The 22,774-nt window shown below is 39.7% G+C and overlaps 1 protein-coding gene across 1 annotated transcript in view; it reads left to right on the top strand.

Moving 5' to 3' along the window:
* Positions 1 to 22,774, top strand: part of LOC126248295 (proto-oncogene tyrosine-protein kinase ROS) — a 587,002-nt gene that overhangs the window by 432,640 nt on the left and 131,588 nt on the right. Inside the window, exons 15-20 of the mRNA XM_049949160.1 lie at positions 208 to 369; positions 9,349 to 9,510; positions 9,591 to 9,751; positions 10,007 to 10,216; positions 10,293 to 10,481; positions 10,637 to 10,906. Coding sequence (XP_049805117.1) covers positions 208 to 369; positions 9,349 to 9,510; positions 9,591 to 9,751; positions 10,007 to 10,216; positions 10,293 to 10,481; positions 10,637 to 10,906 — 1,154 coding nt within the window. The remainder of the gene's footprint in view (positions 1 to 207; positions 370 to 9,348; positions 9,511 to 9,590; positions 9,752 to 10,006; positions 10,217 to 10,292; positions 10,482 to 10,636; positions 10,907 to 22,774) is intronic.

Raw genomic sequence — 22,774 nt, 5'->3', positions numbered from 1 at the left:
TATTACTTATGACCATTATTTTTTCACTTTACAATACAAGATACCTGTCGGTGAAATGCTTTTGAAAACTTTGTTGCTGACTTTTCATTGAAGAAATGCAGAATTTTCATAAAATATAAAAATGCTTTTGAAAAACAGATTCCAGCAACTTTGATTCAGTGTTGAGATATAATAATAAATGGTATTGTTTGTTTATCTTTTTTGTAGTTATGGGCTTAACTCTGGATATGGATCAGCAATTGGTGTTTTGGATAGTGAGAAGCTATGAAGGTTCAAAATTGTTTCAAGCTCCAATGGCAAGTGATTTAAGGACTAATATTGATAGCTTGGAAATTGTGACATCAGAGTTACAACATCCAAATATGCAGGGTAAGTAAAAAATATATTTGTTCAAAAGACGTACAAAGTATCTTACAAAATGTTAGTTGTAGGGTAGTTTTTGTGTCACCTTGATGACACCACTGAACCACATTGCTATAACTACCTCCACATTTGATGCAGTGAAATAAAGCCTACTGTCTACATCAAATGTCCTGAACTGATATGGTAGAAATATGAGGTATACTTCTACATCTACATACATACTCCACAAACTAGTATACGGTGCATCGTGGAGGGTATCTTGTATCATTAGTAGTCACTTCCTCTCCTGCTCCACTCACAAAGAGAGTGAAAGAAAAATGACTGTCTAAAAGTCTTCTTATGAGCCCTAATTTCTTGCATCTTATCTCCATGGTCTTACACAAAATGTACATTGGCGGCAGTAGAATCATTCTGCAGTCAGCCTCAAATTCCAGTAGTCTAAATCTGCACAATAGTGCCTCACAGAAAGAACATCATCTTCCTTCCAGGAATTCCAATTTCAGTTCACAAAGCATCACCATAATACTTTAGTGCTGATAAAATCTACCTGTAACAAGTGTAGTGGATTGCCTCTGAATTGCTTCAATGTCATCCTTTAATCTGACCTGGTGTGGATCCCAGACACTCAAACAGTGCTCAAGAATGGTTTGCATTAGTATTCTACATGCAGTCTCCTTTATGGCTGAGCTATTCCCAAAATTCTCCCAATAAAATGAACTTGAGAATTTGTCTTCTCTACTATGAACCTGACATGCTCATTCCATTTCATATAGCTTTGCAACATTATGCCTAGATATTTAATTGAAGTGACTGTGTCAACCTGCACCCTTCTAATGCTGTGATTGAATATTACAGAACTGTTTTTCCTACTCATCCACATTAACTTGCATTTTCCTACATTTAGAGCAAGCTGCCATTCATCACGTCAACTAGAAATCACCACAGTGTCATGAGCACACTGCCATAAATTGCTGCTCACCCTGTCTGTCATACTTCCTGGTCAGTCCTGGTGATATGCTTGTCTCTGATGAACAGTCATACATCCTGCACACTGTCTCTGATGAACTCGTACTGCATTCTACTACTTATTAAGGCTCTGAGACAGTCACATATCTGGGAACCTAAACCATAAGCTTGGACTTTTGTCAACAACTTGCAGTGGAGCACTGTTGCAAATGTTTTTGGGATATCTGGGAATATGGAATCTGCCTGTTGCCTTCTGTCCATGGCTTGTAGGATATCATGTGAGAAATGGGCAAGAAACTTTATGATATCTGAACCAAGAATGTGTTCAAGAATTCTGCAGCAAACCAATGTTAAGGATCTTTTTCTTCTTCCTGGCTCTGCAGCTCTTGAAAGGCCTTGGTCTGCTCTAGGACATAATTCCATTCACCCCTATCCAGTGTCTTGCATCTCCATCCACTGACACCAGTGATTTTTAAATCTTTTTATATGTCATCCAACTATCAAAGTCTTGGTCTTCCCCTGGTTCTTCCTCCCACTGGATTTTGCGGCAGTGTTATTTTTTTGGGATCTCATGTTCTATGCAAAAAACATGGCCAATCCATTTCAGGCAGTTTACTTTAATGAACTTTGTGATTTCAAGATCTTTGTATAATGTGTAATGTTCAAAATTATATCACCTATGCTGTGCTCCATATTTTGCATGACACCTTTCATTCAAATCATCTTATTCACTCTTCACACTGGTGTATCAGTGTCCAGGATTCTGAGTCATATGTTAATAGTAGACATTTTAAAGTTTTATACAGCTGACAATTTGTTCTTCTGGACAGATTTATGGACTTAAGTTGTGGGGCCAACCCATAATAGCATTTATTACCTAGGTCAAGGTGCTGCTTTATTTCCATACTAATATCATTCTGTGATGTTACCAGTGTTCCCAGATAGACAAATTCACTAACAGATTTTATTTGTGCCTGATCAATTTATAACATTGTATTTATTTTGGACCGTAGTGTTTGCATGTATTTGGTTTTATTAATGTGCACTTCCAGCCCCGTTTCTGTTACTGCTGCCACCAGTACCCTATATGTTTCTTTAGCAGCTAGTTCTTTTAGCTGCAGTAATATCCATATCATCTGCATAGGCCAGCACCTGAACCATTCTATTGTATATTGTACTTGATGTGTTGATTTAAGCTGTCCTTATTACATTCTCTAGTACTATGTTAAAAAGTATCCATGAAAGTGCAGCCCGTTGCCTCAGTCCATCATTAGTTTCAAAACTTGGTATTAAATTTCCTTGTATCCCTACTTTACATACGACTTTTCCCATAGTCAAACTTATAAGACATATTAAATGTTGTGGTATGCCCAGTTCATTCACAGCTTCAATAAGCCTATTTCTTTTTATAGTATCATATGCTGCCTTAAAAGCAGCAATTATAGTATGTGTTTCTCTACTTTATTCCCTTGTTTTTGTAATATCTGTCTCAGGGTGGATATTTTGTCACTAGTTGATTAACCAGACCTAAAGTCTGCCTGATATCTCACAATTTCTGTTTCTGCAAATTGTTTTACATGGGTACAAAGCAGGGAGGAAAATATTTTATATGGGGTATTCACTAATGTCCCCTGTAGTTTGTAAATTCCAGGATATCCCCTTTCTTATGCACAGCACATATTAGACCAGTATTCCAATAATCTGGGATGACTTTGTGTTAATATATCTGAGATCAGAGTATGCATGCAGCTAACTACATGTTCTCCACCACACTTAATAAGCTCAGCTGGCAGGTTGTCATTGCCAGGTGACTTATTGTTGGCTAGTTTCTGAATTGCTAGCTGAATTTCCTGCATCAAGGACATCCCATTTTCCTCTTCTTCCACTTGTTGGTTTTCAGTTAGTTCTTGAGCTTCAGAATTATCTGAGTATAATAATTCCCTAAAGTACACTGCACAGTGACATAACACTCTTTTTTGTTGTTTTTGGATGAAATTCTTTTCTAAGATTATTGACCTTCCTGTAGAATTTTCTGCTCTCATTAATATTATTCAGTGATTCAATGTCCTGCAAATGTCTTTTGAAAAAGCTTCTCTTCTTTGCTTTTAGAATCCACTTTTCTGCACACCTTTTTTCTCTATAGTCATCCACTAGCATTCTTGGTCTTCTGGCCTGCATCTTTCTTTGTGCTTTCTCCTCCTCTCCCCCTCTCGGTCCATATCCTCCTCCCCATTTTCTCTCTGTTCATCTCATGTTCTCCCCTCTTCCTCTCCATCATGTCATTACACTGTGTTCATCTCCTCCTCTGCTCTCTCTCTGTCCTCCTCCGACAGTCTCTCTGTCCTCCTCTTGCCCCCTTCCCCTATCCATCTTCTCCTGACCCTCTCTCCCTAAATGTTCTCTTCCCCTCTCACCCTATTCATCTCCTCTGTCCCCCTCTCCCCATGGATCTCTTCCACCCCCTCACCATATCCATTTCCTCCTCCTCCTCCTCTTCCTGTCTCTGTCCTTCCTACTAACCTCATCTATTTGTTCCTCCCCTCCTGCCTCCCTCTCTCCCTCTCTCTCTACCCATACCCCCCCTGCCCCCTCTCTCCTTGAGCAGTGCCTCTTCCTCCTTGGAGCTTCACCTGCATATATCTGTCTCACATATAATGTGCACATCTCTTGGTTCATCTCCTCTTCTCCTCTCTCTCTCCTTATCACTTCCTTGCCTCATTATCTGTCGATGACATCCTCCCACCTCTGTCCATCTCCTCCCATTTTTCTGTCCATTTCATCATCCACTATTTCTCCCTGTCCATTTCTTCCTCCTCTCCCTCTTTGTCTTGAAATTTCCTCCTGCTGCCACTCTCTCTTCCCACCCCCTCCTACCACCTTCTCTCACTATCCATCCCCTCTTGCCCCTCCCCCACCTCTCTTCTCCATCTTCTCATCTATGTGCATGTGTAACCCCTGCAAAAGAGGTTGATAAAAGAGGCTGGTATAACTCCGAGAACACTCGTCTCTAGCAGCACAGCCTGTATGCCAAGGCCTGGTAAACCCTTTTTTTATGACATGTAAAGCAGGTCAATAAAGCAGATTGATACTATTCCCACACAACACACCTGCCACACAGGGCAGCCTACATGTCAGTGACTTACAAAACATGCATTTCTGTATCTGTCTTTATTTCGCCTCTTGCTCTCCCTCTCTTTACTTTGAAGAAGAGGTTACTAAAGCAAGCTGATACTACTCATGCAACATCCCTCTCGTGCAGCACAGCATATATTCCAAGGGCTTGGAAATCCTTTTTTTCCATGACGTGTAACCTGCCTTGCAAAGTATTCTAATAAAGCAGGCCGATACTTCTCCAACACAACATGCCTGTTGTGCTGGACAGCCTATATGTCAGAGGCTGGAAACCCATTTATTGCCCTGACATGTATGCTGCCTTGCACAGCAGGTCACTACTATTGCCACACAACATACCTGTCATGTAGGCAGCCTATACATCAAAGGCTTACAAAACAAACATGTCTGTATTTCCATAAATATTAGAGCCAGAGCATTATAAACCTCCGTATGTTAGTCCTCTCAGGGCAAGAAGCTTTTGTGTCAGATGCGGCCCCCTTCATTTCAGGGGTCTGGGAGGAGCTCTCACATCTACATATACGTACATACATACATACATCAACTCAGTTTTATATGTATATAGGAGCCTTTTCCCCATAGCTTTGCCTGGATACATGAATGTCACATATACTGTACACATCTCTTGGCCTGTCTCCTCCTCTCCTCTTCTTCTGCCCATCACCTCCTGTCCTCCCTACCTGTCTATCTCCTCCTCCTTCCCTCTCTGCCTTTCAATCTGCTCCTGCCCCCCCTCTCCCTACCCACCCCCTCCAGCCCCCCCCTCTGCCCTATCCATCCCCTAATGCCCCCTATCTCTCTCTCCATCTCCTCTTCTATCCATCTCAAACTTCCCCCAGACACACCCATGTGAGCATGTAGACCATACAAAAGAGCTCAATAAAGCAGGCTAGTACTACTCCAACATGACATGCCTGTTGTGCTAGATAGTCTGCATGCAGGGGCGGGGGGCTGGAAAACCATTTCTTGCCCCTGGGCCCTGGTATGTAGGCTGCCATGCAAAGGAGTTCGATAAGGCAGGACATTAATACTCCCAGACAGCACATCTGTTGTGCAGGCAGCCTACACAGCAGGGGGCTTAAAAACATTGCATATCTGTGTGTTAGAAGTAGAGTGTTATAAACCACCTGTGGATGTCCTTTTGGTGCAAAGATTTTGTGTGCCAAATTTGGTCTAGTTCGGTTCAGGGGTCTGGGAGGAGTTCACGGACACACATACATATTTTCAGCTTTATATGTATTAAGATAGAATATCATTTTCCCTGCAGCTTCACCCACATATGCATTCAACACATATTGAACACACCTCCTCCTCCTTCCATAGAGATATGGTTGCACAAACAATGGGGTGTACAGTGCAGTCATTTGCAGAAATTGTTGCCAAGTTTTGACCTTCAGACTTGAGAGAGGAACATAGAACTATCAAACACATCAGTGCCTCAATTTCAGTTTTGTCTGTACCATTATAATTGGAGAAGGAAGGATTCTGTAATTTATTCCTTCTGGCTTGCAGTTTTGTGTTGGTATGTACTACAATTTCATCCTTCTCAACTTTGAAAAACAAATGCCATATTTTGTATGAGCCTGGATCATTACCTAACTGATTGGCAGGGCCAAACCACAAAGTCAATCTAATTTTTAAAATTTTAAGTGTTGTCTTAGTACCACAATTGGGCTCTCTGGAACTCCAAGTGAAAGAATTAACCTTGTCATCATGAACTGTATCGATTTTGGTGTCATCATTTCCACTATTCTGAACAGAATAAGCACCACTTTGTTCATTCTCAGATGTGCTGAGAATATCATTCACGTCACAGTCATGGTCTGACTCTGATACATAATCTTATTCAGGAACATAAGAATCGTATGAAAGATAGCCATTATCACTCTCGTTGAACTGCTCTAAAGGCAGTTGCACCATTCTTTTGCTTCTTTGTGGCACATGAGGTATCCCACCACTAGCAGGCATCTAGAAATAATGAGATATTGGAAAAGTAAGGAATATAACACAAATAAAACTTACTCATGGAGAAAAAATCGTACCTTTACAGTAACATCCAGCTGTGAGACAAAGTGGCTGATGTGTGTCGCAAATAAAACAACACTATCGCAGAAATGAAACAGTGACAATCACTCAATAACAAGTTTAACTCACAGGTGATGTGTATCTGAAGTATCAGATCAAATTAACAATGCGTGGGTGCCAACTGTATGTTGAGAAATTTTATACCCGTCCATGAGATAGGTGTTACAAACTGAGAGTTTGTACATTGTCATACTCTCTTTTATATGTTTGATGTTATCCTATGGAAGGGGACTGCTGCAATTGTTGGTACTTGTTCCTTTTACTATGTTCTGGCTAGATGTGTCTTTTCATTTTGATCCAATTTTTTCTTTTTTCTTTTAATTGTGGCAGTGTTGCTAGTCGATGTAGGATGTATAATAATGATGTCTTGAGTGTAGTCTAAAGTCAGCATGCTGCAGGGAACGGCACCCTGCTGGAATACCAGCTTGCAGAACTTTTGTGAGAACTAAAAGACACATGGTTTCAAAATTTGATTCTATCACAGGGCTGTCAGTGTTGATGGCTGTACAGTTAGAAGGCTTTGGAAATAATGCAGACTGATACTTTTCATCATGAAACCATCTGCTTTTGAAGACTGATGCTCAAAATAAACATTTGGTTTTCATGTTGTGACATCTTTATTTATAAACTTATGTCCAAATAAAACTGTAATTTGTTCTTGATAACTCCTCTATGCCATTCCACACATGGGAAACATTTATCAGCTCCCATGAAAAACTATAGTGCTGTTTCTAATGACAGAGGAAGAAAAAATACAGATAATTTAAAAAGAATCATGTGGAAGTGAACTATATATATGTATATTTATTAGTCCATATATGTAAGTATACGAGGTGTGGCTAGAAAAAAACCGGACTAGTACTGGTGAAACAATAAAACGAATGCAATAAGGCTGAAAGTCGCGTGGCCTGTCACGTGACTCTCACTCCACCTACTGCTCGAGTTTCATCTGCCTCCTGCACTCAGTCTGCCCGTGGCGTCTGTTTTAAGTAGTTGACGTTTTGTCTGTGCATCGGAAAATGTTGAGTGTACAGAAAGAACAGCGTGTTAACATCAAATTTTGTTTCAAACTAGGAAAATCTGCAAGTGAAACGTTTGTAATGTTACAACAAGTGTACGGCAATGATTGTTTATCGCGAACACAAGTGTTTGAGTGGTTTAAACGATTTAAAGATGGCCGCGAAGACACCAGTGATGACACTTGCACTGGCAGACCATTGTCAGCAAAAACTGATGCAAACATTGAAAAAATCGGTAAACTTGTTCGACAAGATCACCGTTTAACAATCAGAGCAGTGTCTGAGTTAACAGGAGTTGACAAGGAAAGTGTTAGGCAGATTCTTCATGAAAGTTTCAACATGAACAAAGTGTGTTCAAAAATGGTTCCAAAGTGTCTCACAATTGAACAGAAGGAACGCCGAAGAATGATTTGTTCTGACATCCTGGAAAACATTGAAAGTGATCCCACCTTCTTACAAAATGTTATTACTTGCGATGAATCGTGGTTTTTTACTTACGATCCCGAAACTAAACGCCAGTCGATGCAGTGGAAAACTCCTGGTTCTCCACGACAAAAAAAAGCACAAATGTCAAAATCGAAATTCAAGGCAATTATGATTGTTTTATTTTTACATCAAAGAGATTGTGCACATTGATTGGGTACCAGAGGGACAAACAGTGAATCAGCATTACTACATTAGCATCCTGGCTACCCTATGTGAGCGAGTACGGAGAAAACGGAACGATTTGTGGAGAAAAAAGTCATGGATCCTTCACCAAGACAATGCCCCAGCTCACAGTGCGTTGTCAGTGAAGATGTTTTTGGCAAAACACAACATTCCCATCTTAGATCATCCACCCTACTCACCTGATTTGGCCCCCTGTGACTTTTTTCTTTTCCCTAAAGTCAAGTCAGCTTTGAAAGGAACTAGATTTGAGACTGTTGAAGCAGTAAAAGAAAAAGCGATGGAAGTAATGTATGGACTTACCGAAAATGATCTGCAGCATTGCTATGAACAGTGGAAAATTCGTATGGAGCGGTGTAGAGACCGAGGAGGAGAGTACATTGAAGGAGATAACATGAAATTGTAAATAATTGTAAATAAATGTTTTTTCCAGCATCAGTCCATTTTTTTTCTAGCCGCACCTCGTACTTTGTCAATGGATCCAATAAAAAAATAAATAAAATCTGCAATAACCACTCGCAGCAAAAATACTGATGAATTCATCCTTGTTCTGATGCTGATTCAGAGCAATACAATTGACATCAAGAGTAGTAATATCATTTTGCATACTAAGATAATATTAACACAGAACTGTTCATTGATGACATAGTGTTTCTCCAGATGGTGGACATAAATGACTAGGAATCAGAATGCATTTGACAGTAAGTGAGAACTTCCTCTTGTATCATTGTCCGTTACAGGCCTCCAGAGGATACTTCATTATTTCCACTGATTTTAATGCACTATGTAAGTAGTGACCTGCTGATATACATGGTCAGGCTGTGTCCCTGATCCCAGCACTGTGATCTCATTCAGAAAGGTCTACTTGCCCAGAACATTATCAAATGCTATTTTGTGGCATGATGCATACCTGTTCTTCTTTCCTCTGCTTATTCATAATGATTAGACTTCCTTATAGATTACCAAAAGGCAATTGGTTGTATAAATATGTATAGAAATATTATGTAATGTTTTACAGTACTTTTTCAACATATTTTTCCTTTGTTCTCCCACGTTATTTTGAAATATACTTTGGAATAGGTAGAATATGTACATTGTTCTTTTTTTCTATTTGCAGGACCACTTTGTTACTTTAGTAATCGACTGTTATGGCTTCAAGATGATAGAAATGCAGTTATTGGTGATATGGATGGTCAAAATGCTGCAGTAATTAGAGGAATGAGTATTTCTGGACTCAACATGGTGGCTGTATTTGATCCTTCTTTGCATTATTATCCTGGTATGTTCATTATTCACAGAAATATCTGATAAGCTTAGCTAATATTTGTGGTTTTATTTCATGTGCATAATTTGTTCCAGATCTTGATTGTTGTGATGAAGTAACAGTGATTCCATCACCTATCAATACATCATCAATAAGAATTAATGGCACATGGAAGTCATTTGCCATAGTTTGGGATCATGTTTCAAATGTGAACTATGGAAAGGTCTTCTATGAAATTAAAATCAATGATTTCATTGTAAGTCATTTAATTTTACACATGATTTTCATTTCCGAAGGATGAATATTCTTACACAAGATGATGTTATTGTATTGAAGACATGTTTTAAATCAAATAAAAGTAGATTTGCTTCTTGTCCATTAAATTTTTTCTGCACATGTGGTTGAGAATTTGTCTTTAACTGAAAGACTTATGAGAATTTGCATGGTATAAGAAAATTTACATTTTAAAATGTTCTCAACTTGTGGATTTATGACTCATATTTTTTTCCAGAAAGTTGTAGATGTCCCATACCTTATGTACGAGATACCTGAACTTCTGGCACCATATTCTCAACTGTTTATTGTGATCAACGCCTTCACATATTGGGGAACATCTCCTCGAGCTGAGAAGAGGTTATATTCACCACCATCAGTTCCATCAGTTCCAACAAATCCTCGTGTGTTTGTGATGTATGAGAGAAATCCTGTAAAAGTGAATCATGTAAGTGGCTTTCCAGTTGTTTCTGAAGCTGGTATGAATTTTATCATAAGAGTTTGTAATTGAAATCTTGTTACAGAATTTTATGGCAGTTTTCCGATGGGATCCTCCAGAAAATCCAAATGGCATCATACAAGGCTACATTATACGGGCATGGTACATATTGGATAATTCTTCAACCCACACATTTATGTCAACAGAAGTGGGGTCCAAAGTAGGAGAATATAAGGTTTACAATCTCCTGAAACACACAACATATTACTTTCAGGTATGCCGATTCTGACTAAATATATTAATTTCTTCAGTTGCTTTTATATGGAAGCACTTCTTTCATTTCATTGAAAAATTGTAATTGTGTATAATTTTCAGTTAGAATGTTTATGTAATTTTAAATGTCAGTGCAATTAAGTACTTTCAATGCAGGTAGAAGCTTATACAGAGGTAGGCAATGGAATTGCAACGGATCCTGTGAAAGCTGATGGTGACATAGAGATACCAGTTCCCAAATTGTTGTTGTCAACTGTGGATGCTGTAAAAATATCTGACTGTGATAAACATGAAAATGAAACCCTTTCAAGGAGTGGTGGCCCACCTATTGATTTAGCATTTATTAGCAATGAAAACAAAATATTCTGGTTGAATGAAATTCAAGAGCTCTACTGGTCAACAGCTGAAGGAAAAAATAGAACAAAGGTATGTAATTAACAAAAATTAAACACATTGATGCTCTAAATGAAAAGTTAGCTAAAAAATAAATTTTATGTTTAGAAATGTAGTTCAGTATTTTGTGTGCATTTTTATATAGCACAAGAAAAGATAAATATATTTGAGGGAATCTCAGTGAGACTTACCTTTAAAATGAAAATATTTATGATCAAATGCATATTTCTAATTATAAGACACAAACTTGGTTTGTAGTTGTATGGAAGGCTGTATGGTAGAATGGAAAGTTTAAAAAAAATAATACAGAAACTGTATTAATGCCTGAATTATCAGTACCATCATAGGCTAGGATGTGTATTTTCATGGGGAACTTCTTTTTCTATTTATCAATTTACATGCAGCTTTCCTAATGAGTCAATCATCATTATCATTTTCTATGAAATAACAGATCATCTAGAAATCTGCTACCAGAGATACAGTACATACATGCTGTATGTTATTGAACTTGAGCTTAAAATTCACTCAAATTCCAAAGAGTAACAATTAAATAGTTGACTGTGACTTCGATATATTCTGGGAGGTTGCTGCTACCTTCATCTGAGGCTATACACATATAAACTCCCACTTTTTGTTTTCTTTTGTTGATTATCTTCTGATGTACAGTATTTCCATCAGATTTTTCCTTCCCCCCCCCCCCCCCCCCCCCCGGCCCCATTTTCATTTTACTCCACTGACCATGTATCACATATTTTCTCCACAACACACAACAATCTTTCATTTGTTCTTCTTTTTCACCCTTCCATGCCAGAATTATATTATACTGTGATAAAAAAGTTCTCTAATGTTCATCTCCAATTATTCAATGCCCGTTGAAGCAAATGGTACAACTAGTGCCTAAGTTAATGATCTAATTGAGTAATTGTATACAAATTAACTCTACTGAATGCATTATATAACTAGGTGAGTATCCGGTGTTGCATTATTACATATTTCATCCAATCTTCTACTACTCTACTAGTACATCTTCATCTACTCCCTCCCTCCCTCCCTCTGTCCATTGCCACCTCCCCCTCTTTATCTATCTCCTTCTTCTTCCTCTCTCTGCCCACCTGCTTCTCCCCACTCTGTGTCTAAGCCCCTCTCTACCTCCCCGTCTCTCTGTCCATCTCCTCCTCCACCCACTCTGTCCATTACCACCTTCCCCTCTCTCTGTCTACCTCCTGCTCTTTCCTATCTCTGTCCATCTCCTCCTCTCCCATCTCTCTGTCCATCTCCTCCTCCTCTCTTTTACTGTCTTCCTCCAGCTTTTCTGTCCACCTCCTCGTCCCTACTCTCTCTGTCCATCTCGTCCTCCTCCCTTTCTGTGTCAATCTCCTCCTCTTTCCTTTTTCTGTTCACCTCTGCCCCTCCCTTCTTGCTGTCCATCTTCTCCTCTTCCTTTTCTGTCCTTTCCACCTCCCACACTCTTTATCTGTATCCTCCTTCCCCATCTGTGGCTTGTGTCTGTCTTCTTACCCCTCTCTGCTCTCTGTCTGCCCATCTCCTCCTCTCCTTCTCTGACCATAATATCACCCATTACTGAATAGGAAGATTCACTTTCTTACCCCAACAGAATTTCTTAACACACAGTAAGTAATATGTGCACCAAGTTTGTTTGACATCAATCCAGGGATGTAGGAGGAGCTTTTTAGCTGTGGATTTGCTCACATACACATGTCTCGTATATTTAACATTTTTCACACATATTTGTACATCTCTAGCAACTTTTGGCCTTCAGTTTCGTTTGCACACATCTCAATGTTTATGAAATCATATCTCCTTAACTATGTGTCATACAATGACATAATTTTGTATGTACATTCAGCGGCATATGTGGATATTGTCTTCTAAATGTGCATTGAAGTAGTAAATTTAAACTTCATGCATGATGCGGCAGTGTTTCACACACCTCAGTGTTTACGATGTCATATCTTATGAACTGTGTACTGTACAATGATATAATTTTGTAGGTATATTCAGCGGGATATGTGGATACTGTCTCAGAAATTTATTGTAGCTAGAGTTAGTAGCAAATAAGTAATAATTTTAAACATAATGCATGATCTGGCAGTTTCACTTTATGAACAGCGAAAATGTAGTAAATGATAAACTTCTTTCTTTTCATAATTTTGTAGGAGTTGTGAGTGAGAAAAAGTTTCATAAAGGTTTGAAATTATGCATAAAGTTTCTTTCAACTCACCAAGTGCTCTCATTCTATAGTAATAAAATCTGTGTATTCACGTGTCATGAGCAACACTTCTTTTTCACTCCCATCCTTTCCCCTTTGATATGTAGGAGGCACTTAACCACCACAGCGATTCTTTCCAGGCAGTAAGTGATATATGTACAAAGTTTGGTTGAAATCAGCCCAGTGATTTAGGAAGAGATGTGAAACAAACATATATGCAAATGTACACACAATACAAACATACATACATTTGTATAATATGGATTAATGCATCTAGGAGGACTGGAATATGTTTCAATTTCCCTTTTGCAATAAACTGTCAGTATCAAGTTCGTATAATGTTGTCCATTTTTGGTGGTATAATTATGATGATCGATAAATTAATGCATTATATGTCTCTAAGCAATATTGGGGATAGCACGGGGGCAAACTGGAAAACTGCCTAGAGTGATAAGGTGAATGAAGAACTTAGTAAGAGAGTTTATTCTTATAAAGACTTCTATGAGCTATTTATGCTTTTGTCAGATCTGATGAAGATAAGTCCACTTGATATCCAGGAAGTGTCCAGGCTGTAGCAAGTCTACAGTTCAGATCTAGAAGACTCAACATTTGGACTTGAATGTTTACACTTCAAAAGCTACGTCTCTGTTGTAAAGACTGAAAATGAGTCATACTATTTTCCAGAACTGTGCAAGATGCTAAATGGCTCTGAGCACTATGGGACTTAACTTCTGAGGTCATCAGTACCCTAGAACTTAGAACTACTTAAACCTAACTAACCTAAGGACATCACACGTATCCATGCCCGAGGCAGGATTCGAACCTGCGACCGTAGTGGTTGCGCGGTTCCAAACTGTAGCGTCTAGAACCGCTCGGCCACTCTGGCCAGCCAAGATGCTAAAAGGTGCCAACTTCGAGAATACCCAAATTTGAACATAGCTCTTCAAATATATTTGAGTATTCTGCTTCCTGTTGCTCAACAGGAAGGTCATTTTCTGTTGTTAGATGTATAAATAATTATTTAAGGACATCACAAAAGTGAGATCATCTAAGTTATCCTGGTGGTCCTTGCTACTGAATCAGACTTGACAGTGAGACTGGACTATGAAAAAGTCATAAATTTATATGCCAGTCATAGTGCAAGGAAAAACCCCTTCTTATTTAAATAACCAGTTTTTTGTCTCCTAGTTGTTTCTCAATATAATGTAAGTTGGTTTTGTTTATATTAAATTTTGCTAAAAGCTCAATTATAATGTTTGCATTTATATTTATTGTATGACACTTTACTAAATTTTTCTAGTTGTAGTTTTTATAAGCACAATTTTAGGTTTGCAGTCCATAGTTAAGTATTACACAGACAAGAAGCAAGCCCCACACAGTAGACAAACTTTGATAAATATCAGTCTTTCAAGTTGGGCGATGGGTGGGTGGGGGCCACCAGAGATAGGAGTGCTGAATACAGGCCTGTGTCTCTCTGTCTACATGCAAATCAGTTTTTAATTACAATTAGTATCACTCACATACTTAATTTAAATATAATCATAGATAATCATACAAAACTACTTGAGTTTCTGCTTCAACTTACAGTGTAGAGTGAACTGAAATCTGTAGCTGGAAATTAAAAAGAGAGACAGAGAGATCTAAACCACATAACACCTCACACCCCTTGCAATCAAACTGAGAATAAATTAGTAGCAGAAGGGTCCAGAAGTGTGGAGTGAATATCTGTGTTATAGATCTGAAGGACAGCTTCATGGCTTATAATTGTTCACAAACGTTAGAGATCTCTTCATTCACATTGCAAAAATGTAGGCCATTAGAACACAAGTCTTAAACAGGATAATAATTATAATTATAATGAAGCTGTCACATACTTCACAATTGGACATCTAAGTTGGTAATATAATCAGCTGCATTTGGTGTCAACAGAAAATCATTTCGTGTCCTCCGTATGCCCTCAGGTTGCAGTGTTGTGTGATGTGACAAATCATCTGTTTCTCAGCTCCACGGATACACTACAATGTAGGTATTATGTGCATCAGCACACCTGCCATTATTGCTCCTCATCCAGTTGAGGGTTGATCATGTCTTATATGCTATTGGAGGATCCTCACATAGTTTTTTTATGATGTTATTTCTTATTTGGAGTTTGTGGAAATGTTTGTTGTATTTTGTTCAAAGGACAGACTCCTAAGCAGTTTAGACATTGATTGTAGATGTAACAGAAGTAATTTCCTAGGATGTTCAAGTAATCTGTTAGTGTTTTCTCCATTGCTTCCATTGCTTTGCTTCTGGTTGTTGCAGACCAACTAGTAGGGTAGCCAAATTTTCTGAATCTTATTACTGTCACATCGGCAGTGTTACAACCCAAGAGGAGTGGAATTAAAATAGCCTTGAGGAAGGCCATTATCGAGTTTTTTCCAATTGCTCAGGATCATTTAATTATCGCAAAAGCGTTGCGGAGATGATAGATAAACTGCAGTGGAAGACTCTGCAGGAGAGACACTCAGTAGCTCGGTACGGGCTTTTGTTGAAGTTTCGAGAACATACCTTCACCGAAGAGTCAAGCAGTATATTGCTCCCTCCTATGTATATCTCGCGAAGAGACCATGAGGATAAAATCAGAGAGATTAGAGCCCACACAGAAGCATACCGACAATCTTTCTTTCCACGAACAATACAAGACTGGAATAGAAGGGAGAACCGATAGAGGTACTCAAGGTACCCTCCGCCACACACCATCAGGTGGCTTGCGGAGTATGGACGTAGATGTAGATGTAGATGTAAATGTAGATGAAGAATTATCTATGACTTATTAATAAAGGAGATAAATTCCCTGTATGAGACCACAATCACTGTGAATATTTTGTGAATAAAACTATTTAGATGATGTAATAAATTTCTTTATTTACTATGCCATTTTGGTTACTGCCATCATAAGATATAAAAAAAAAGGCTGGGAACTTCCAAAATGAGGTATGCCTAATCAGGATTCTCCAATGTGGCAAAGGCTTGAATGAAGTAAGGAGCGACATCATAATAATATGTTTATTTATTCGCTATATGTTCCATGAACCCATATACTGATTATTTGCCCAGGATGAGAAATGTATCAAAATGGTGACATCTTTGTAATCTACAGTTATTTATGTTTAATGTTTTTCTTTTTATGTAGATTTATTCTACAGTTATTTATGTCTTTCTGTTGCTTTTATTTCACTTACTGAATGATTTATAATGACATATATAATGCTGCAGTGATGTTCATCAGCGTGACAAGGTTTTTGTTTCAATCTTACATCTGCTGTGAAAATTGAATTTGGGGCTAGGATGAAAGGAGGAGGTACTTTGTATAATAATATACTGTATTTATTTTGTTTATTTATTGAATATGTGTTTCATGGATCCGTGTAGTGATTATTTGTTCAGGATGAGAAATATACCAAAGTAATATGAATTTAATTACACACCAGCATTCATAATTATACCTGCAGTTGACTTCTGCAGAAATTCTATTGTAGTAACCTTACAACCAAACCATAAATACTGTTTTACATAAAAAATTATGTAGAGTAATAAGACAGATACTTGTTAAACATTAACCAGCTGGAAAAGAAAGACAATTTTTGAGAAATAACATTAATACATGATTTGTACAAACCAATATTATCCTTAAATGATAACAACCATATATACACAGTGTTTATGGCAACAGTCTAAAAATAAGAGCTGCTTCTGATGTTAAATTACCTGTTAAAATCATATTTAGAAACTTATCAACAGGTGAGAAAGAACAATTTAGAAAAAAGGGATTTCTGTTTTCCTAAGCTTTTGAGCCCTGTGAGTAGGAATTGAATATTTTGTTGTCAGCACAGTTGACACCTTAAGAGACCTTGTAATATGTGCTGGTTACTCATCAGTTCATAATGGCCTGCAATACTATCAGTATTTCATGTGTCTGTGTGGGAAGCAAATAAGTCACACCTCTAAATATTGTCTTTGTTTTATGTATTTGGGTGTACAGTAAATATCGTTCTCATGTCCTAAAATGTAGTATACATACATGTCATTACTGAAACAATGGAGACAACAGAGGATGAGTAGAGATGAAGTAAGACTGTTCTTTAAACCCAACAAAATGTAATAAATATATGTAATTATAAGCAGTTTCTCTGCTTTTTGCATGTCATTTCAGCAGTTATTGGTAACCGATAACCTGTAATTTTTGTGGCATTAACTGATTTGAATTACATTTTAACTTCAAAGCAAGTATTAATTCTTCCTGGACAATGTTCAAAGATGTAGAACATTCCATTGTTAGTATTTCCTTTTTGCACATCAAGGTTGTGAATGACTCATCTTATCTCCCACTACAAACATCTTCCTGCAGAAGGAGAAACCTGCATATGAAAGCTTTAGAATGTTCAGCATTCTTTTATCTCAAAGGAACAAGTGCACTATTAAATTTGAGTAAAGATTCTCTTAGTGGAGTGTGAAAACTGGACAAATCATGCCAAACGGTAATCAAAGGTTATCTGGTGTATAAAACAGAGGAAAAAATGAAAATAAGACTTTATTTTTAATAGAAAAATTAATAATATATGTGAATCCTTCATTGCCACAAAACCTCTCACTGACATAAATTTGTGTCTGAAAACATTGTTGGTAAAGCCACATAGTAAATACCTCCAGTTTCAAGCCAATACGCACATGCATTATTGCCTATGCAGGCAAAGTCTCAGCTGAATGTGGATAAGGATAATAACACATCCTATATGACTACAAATTCCTTCCTGATGTAGTCCTTGCATAAGAAATTCTCTGTTGACTTGCAGTGCTAAATTCAATTAAAATCCCAAACTTTCACTGACTGCCTCCGTCATTCTCAAGAGGAGCATTGTTTTCAGCAGTAATGAAGGGGGCACTCATCAGAAGCGTAGTATTTTACCCAAAACTGAAGGGGCCAGTTAACCAAAAACTTGTTATCCCGCAGCATATCTTAGAGTACTGCATGCCTTTAGGTCTAGTCAGTAAAAGTACCTCCAGAGATATTACCACCACTAAATTGATTTGTTTCCACAATGTTCCTGAAATTAAATCATGTTCCAGGTTCTTCTCAAATGAATATACAACATAAATCTTTTCAAAACTGTGTCTCGATGCATCAGTGAACTGCATTGTACTGGATTTATTCACCATCCAAATTTGATAGCACTGTCTTGAATGTAAAGATTCCATTGTGTGCACTGGAGAACCTGGGGGAAACATAATTGGAAATCTGATCCTGAGACCATATTTCTTGGAAAGCTCAAACTCATATAAGGGTTACAAGCTTGATAGGCAGTTGAGTTACAAGAAACATTAGGTTTAATTGGGCAGTTAAAGCCATATATTGGTGCTGCATAGGATTTGTTGCTTTTGAAAGATGTTGCACTATCTTTGAGAAATATGTCAGAAGCCTTGGAATTGTTGTGGAGGTGACTTGCTTGCAGTCATCCAGTAGTTAATCACTTAAAATAATTCTGTATCTAATACCTGATACCCATTCATACTGTACAAAAATATTATTTCAGGAAATAGGCTTCTGATTGCAGTGAGTGAAAGATACAGAATGAGACATTTTTAGTGTCAGGTGTTGCCATTTATCTTTTTTCAAAAGGTCTATGTAATACTGGCAGTATTCAAACCTGTAAATTGCTTTATATGCTTGAAAGATGAGCTATGTTCCTTAAATGTTTATAATGATCATGCCGTGCTGCCTTCTTCACAGCAGTAATTTTTTTTATTATAGTTATCTATTTAATATTTTTTCATGTTAGTATAACAATGTTTAAGTTTCATTGACATTCTCATAATCTTAAAAATGATGAACTTAGGTCTGCTGACAATTTCTCCTTTTCTGTCATTCACTTTCTCTGTAATAAAGGAAATTTTCCAGAATCAAACTATGGAAAATCCAAGTTGGAATATCAACAACACAAGAAATGATAGATTGTTGCTTATTGTAAGGCAGACACATTAAGTCACAGACAGGCACAGTCAAAAGACATGTACGCACAAACTTTTGGCCACAGCCTTCATCGTAAAAGTGAAGAGAAACGCACACCATGCATTCACACAAGCAAACACACCTCATGCACACATGATTGCCAGCTCCTGCAGCTCAGACTGTTGTGACAGTGCCACGACATTTAACAGTGCCGCCATGACAGTACGCACAAATGGCAATAGAGGCACTCCGCAACTCGGCTGAGCGCGGGAGCGCCACCTAGCTACGAACGGCACCGGCCGCATGTCACGGCACGGCAGTCGAATGAGAGATACTGAGTTGTTATCATGTAACCAGCTATTGTTTCTAAGTGAGTGTGTTTGAATATCCACGCAATTATTGGTGATTAAAGGTTATAACACTTTTTGGCGACGAGGTCGGATATTTTCACTGCGTTGTGGATTTGTGTGTTCATGACGGGGCAGACATGGAACAACTTATGCAAGCGCTCATTGAACAACAAACACAGCTGACGGCTGCTATTCAGGCGTTGTCGTGTCACTTACTCATCATCTGTCTTCCTCTTCTCTGCCTCCATTCCCACCTTACGACAAGGCCGCTGAAGACTGGGAGGATTATGAGAAGCGTTTGCGGCAACAGTTCTTGGCTTTCGGCGTTGTTGACTCTCCTATGTGTAAGTCGTTATTTCTATCTTGGATTTCCCCACGGATCTATCAGCTACTATCTCAGTTAGCCCCTCTGCGGGAACCTGCCTCCCTGTCCTTCCAAGAAATGTGTGACTTATTGTCTAACTATTACCGCAAAAACACCCACGTCGTTGCCACCCACATGGCGTTCTACCGGTGTCGTAAACAGCCCCATCAATCTTACCGGGCTTGGGTGGCGGAACTACACGGTCTGAGTAGGAAATGTCAGTTTGGCACGGACACTCATCATGAGTCTTATGCTGATACAATGGTTAGGGATCCTATTCTACAGCTTGCTCCTGATAAAGAAGTTTGGCAACGTGCCCTACAACTGCCAAGCCCGTCGTTGTTGGAAGTTCTAAGCATCGCTCAATGCTTTGAAGTGTCTCACGCTGCTGGCGCGCAAATAGACACGTGGTGTGATGTAGGCGCTGTACAGTCAACTTTCGACATGGACAATTTGCCTGTTTCACAGGAGACCAAAGATGTGGCGGCGGTTCACTCGCGTAAACAATGTCGCGTTGGGCCGCAATGCTCGCAGCAAAAACAGCAACCACAGAAACAGGTTCGTTCTGCACTTCCTTCTTGTCCACGTTGTTTCGTACAGCATGACAGGGCCGCGTGTCCAAAATGTTGGGCCACGTGTAATTCATGTAGGAAGAAAGGCCACATTGCTTCTGTGTGTCAGTCCCCTAAAGTTCCTGTCGACGAGGACGAGGCATCAGACATGGATGTTAACTGTGTGCTTTCTCAAACAAATAAGTTGTTTGTTACTGTTCGTGTTCTGGATAAAGACATTCGCATGCAAGTGGTCACTGGCTCTGCAGTAACTCTCATTAATTCTCACATGTATTTGATGTTGGTCTCCCCTCCCTCGTCTCCAGTTACGTGAAATCTGAGAACTTATAATAAACAGAAAATTCCTATCATTGGCCAGTTTGATGCTTCCACTGCCTACAAGTCTGTTGTTAGGCCCCTCATGTTTTATGTGGTGGATCATGCGGGCACTGAAAACCTGTTCGGTTATGATGCTTTCCAGTTGTTCGGGTTCTCCATTGATGATGATGTGCACCTCATATCTGAGGATATTCCGTATCAACAGCTGGATGGATTGCGTTCTGAATTTTTGTCCGTGTTCTCTGCTGGTCTGGGTCGTGCCTAGGACTTTGAAGCCCACATTACTCTTAAACCTACAGCTTGCCCTAAGTTTTTCCGGGCACGCCCTATTCCGGTGGCATTGTGCGCACCTGTCAAGGCTGAGATCGACAGGTTTCAGGGATTCTCCTTCCTGTTGCCTCCAGCGAATGGGCATCGCCAATCGTGGTAGTTTCTAAACCAAACGGGAGTCTGCGATTGTGTGGTGATTTTAAAGCCACCATCAATGCTCAGAGCCTCATTGACCCTTATCCTCATCCCCATCCTGAGGAGTTATTTACCAAGCTCGCTGCGGGCCAGTTCTTTTCCAAACTTGACTTATCGGAGGCGTACCATCAGTTGCCATTGGATGCTTCTTCCAGAGGAATTTCTTGTCATCAACACTCCTTGTGGGTTGTATCAGTACCAGTGGTTACCATTTGGTGTCACTAGCACGCCGGCCATTTTTCAGCAGTTTTTGGAACAGCTCACGGCTTCCATTCCTGGCTGCATCAACTATCTGGATGACATTGTTGTCACGGGGGCCTCCACTGAGGAGCACCTTCGCAATTTGTGTTCACTGTTTCGGGTTTTGCATTCGGCTGGGTTGAAATGCAATCTGGACAAGTCACAGTTCTTCCAACCCTCCATTGTGTATCTTGGTTTCCACTTGTCCCGTGAGGGTATACGTCCTCTATGTCAGCAGGTTGCGGCCATTAACACTCTACCCCGGCCATCTACGGTCAAAGAACTTCAGGCGTTTGTAGGCAAGATTGCTTATTATCACAAATTCAATCCATCCGCGGCGGCGGTAGCTCATCCTCTGCATCAGCTGTTACGCAAAAACGTCCCTTTCTGTTGGTCCGATGAGTGTGAGCAGGCTTTTGTCCACCTGAAGGCTCATTTGCAGTCGGCACCTTGTCTTGCCACATTCCATCCAGGTCAGCACTTGGTTCTGGCGACTGACACGTCACAGTATGGCCTAGGGGCTGTTCTCGCCCATCGGTATGAGGATGGGTCGGAACGTCCCATCGCCTATGCTTCCAAGACCCTCAACGATGCGCAACGGCATTACTCTCAAATCGAAAAGGAGGCGCTCGCTATCATTTATGCTCTAAAAAAGTTCAGCGTTTTTTTGTATGGTTCTAAGTTTCACCTCCTCACCAACCACAAGCTGCTTGTCTCTCTGTTCAGCCCATCGGCGTCGCTTCCGGATAAGGCAGCTCACCGCTTGCAACGTTGGGCCTTATACTTGTCTCGTTTCTTGTTTTCACTATCGCCCCACGGCCCAGCACGCCAACGCTGACACATTGTCGTGATTGCCGCTGGGCCCTGACCCGGTTTTTGATCATGATGAACTACTCTGTTTCCACATTGATTAGGAAAAACGTGGCGCGGTCGAGGTTTTTCCACTTACTGCTTTGCAGGTCGCGTCGGCTACTCCGCGGGACCCGGTCCTGCGTCAGGTGATTGGTTTTGTTCAACAGGGTTGGCCGGACAGGACCAAGGGCCGGGCATCGGATCCCCTTCATAACTACCATGCCTTGCGCCTTTGTCTGTCTGTTCGTGATGGTGTTGTTCTTCTGGCCACGGATGGCGCATCTCCACGGGCCGTGGTGCCAGCATCTCTTCGCAAAGATGTTCTCAAACTGTTGCATGAAGGCCATTGGGGGATTTCTCGGACTAAGTCCCTGGCCCACAGGCATGTTTATTGGCCCGGTATTTATTCTGACATCACCCACATGGTTGCTGCGTGTGGTCAGTGTGCTCAACAACTTGCTGCACCTCGTACAATGCCCTCTCCATGGCCTGATCCAGCGCAGCCATGGGAACGGGTGCAT

The sequence above is a fragment of the Schistocerca nitens genome, chromosome 3, assembly GCF_023898315.1.
Source record: "Schistocerca nitens isolate TAMUIC-IGC-003100 chromosome 3, iqSchNite1.1, whole genome shotgun sequence".
Taxonomy (NCBI): domain Eukaryota; kingdom Metazoa; phylum Arthropoda; class Insecta; order Orthoptera; family Acrididae; genus Schistocerca; species Schistocerca nitens.
The sequence above is the reverse complement of the archived record's forward strand: the minus strand, read 5'-3'. Positions and strand labels throughout refer to the sequence as shown.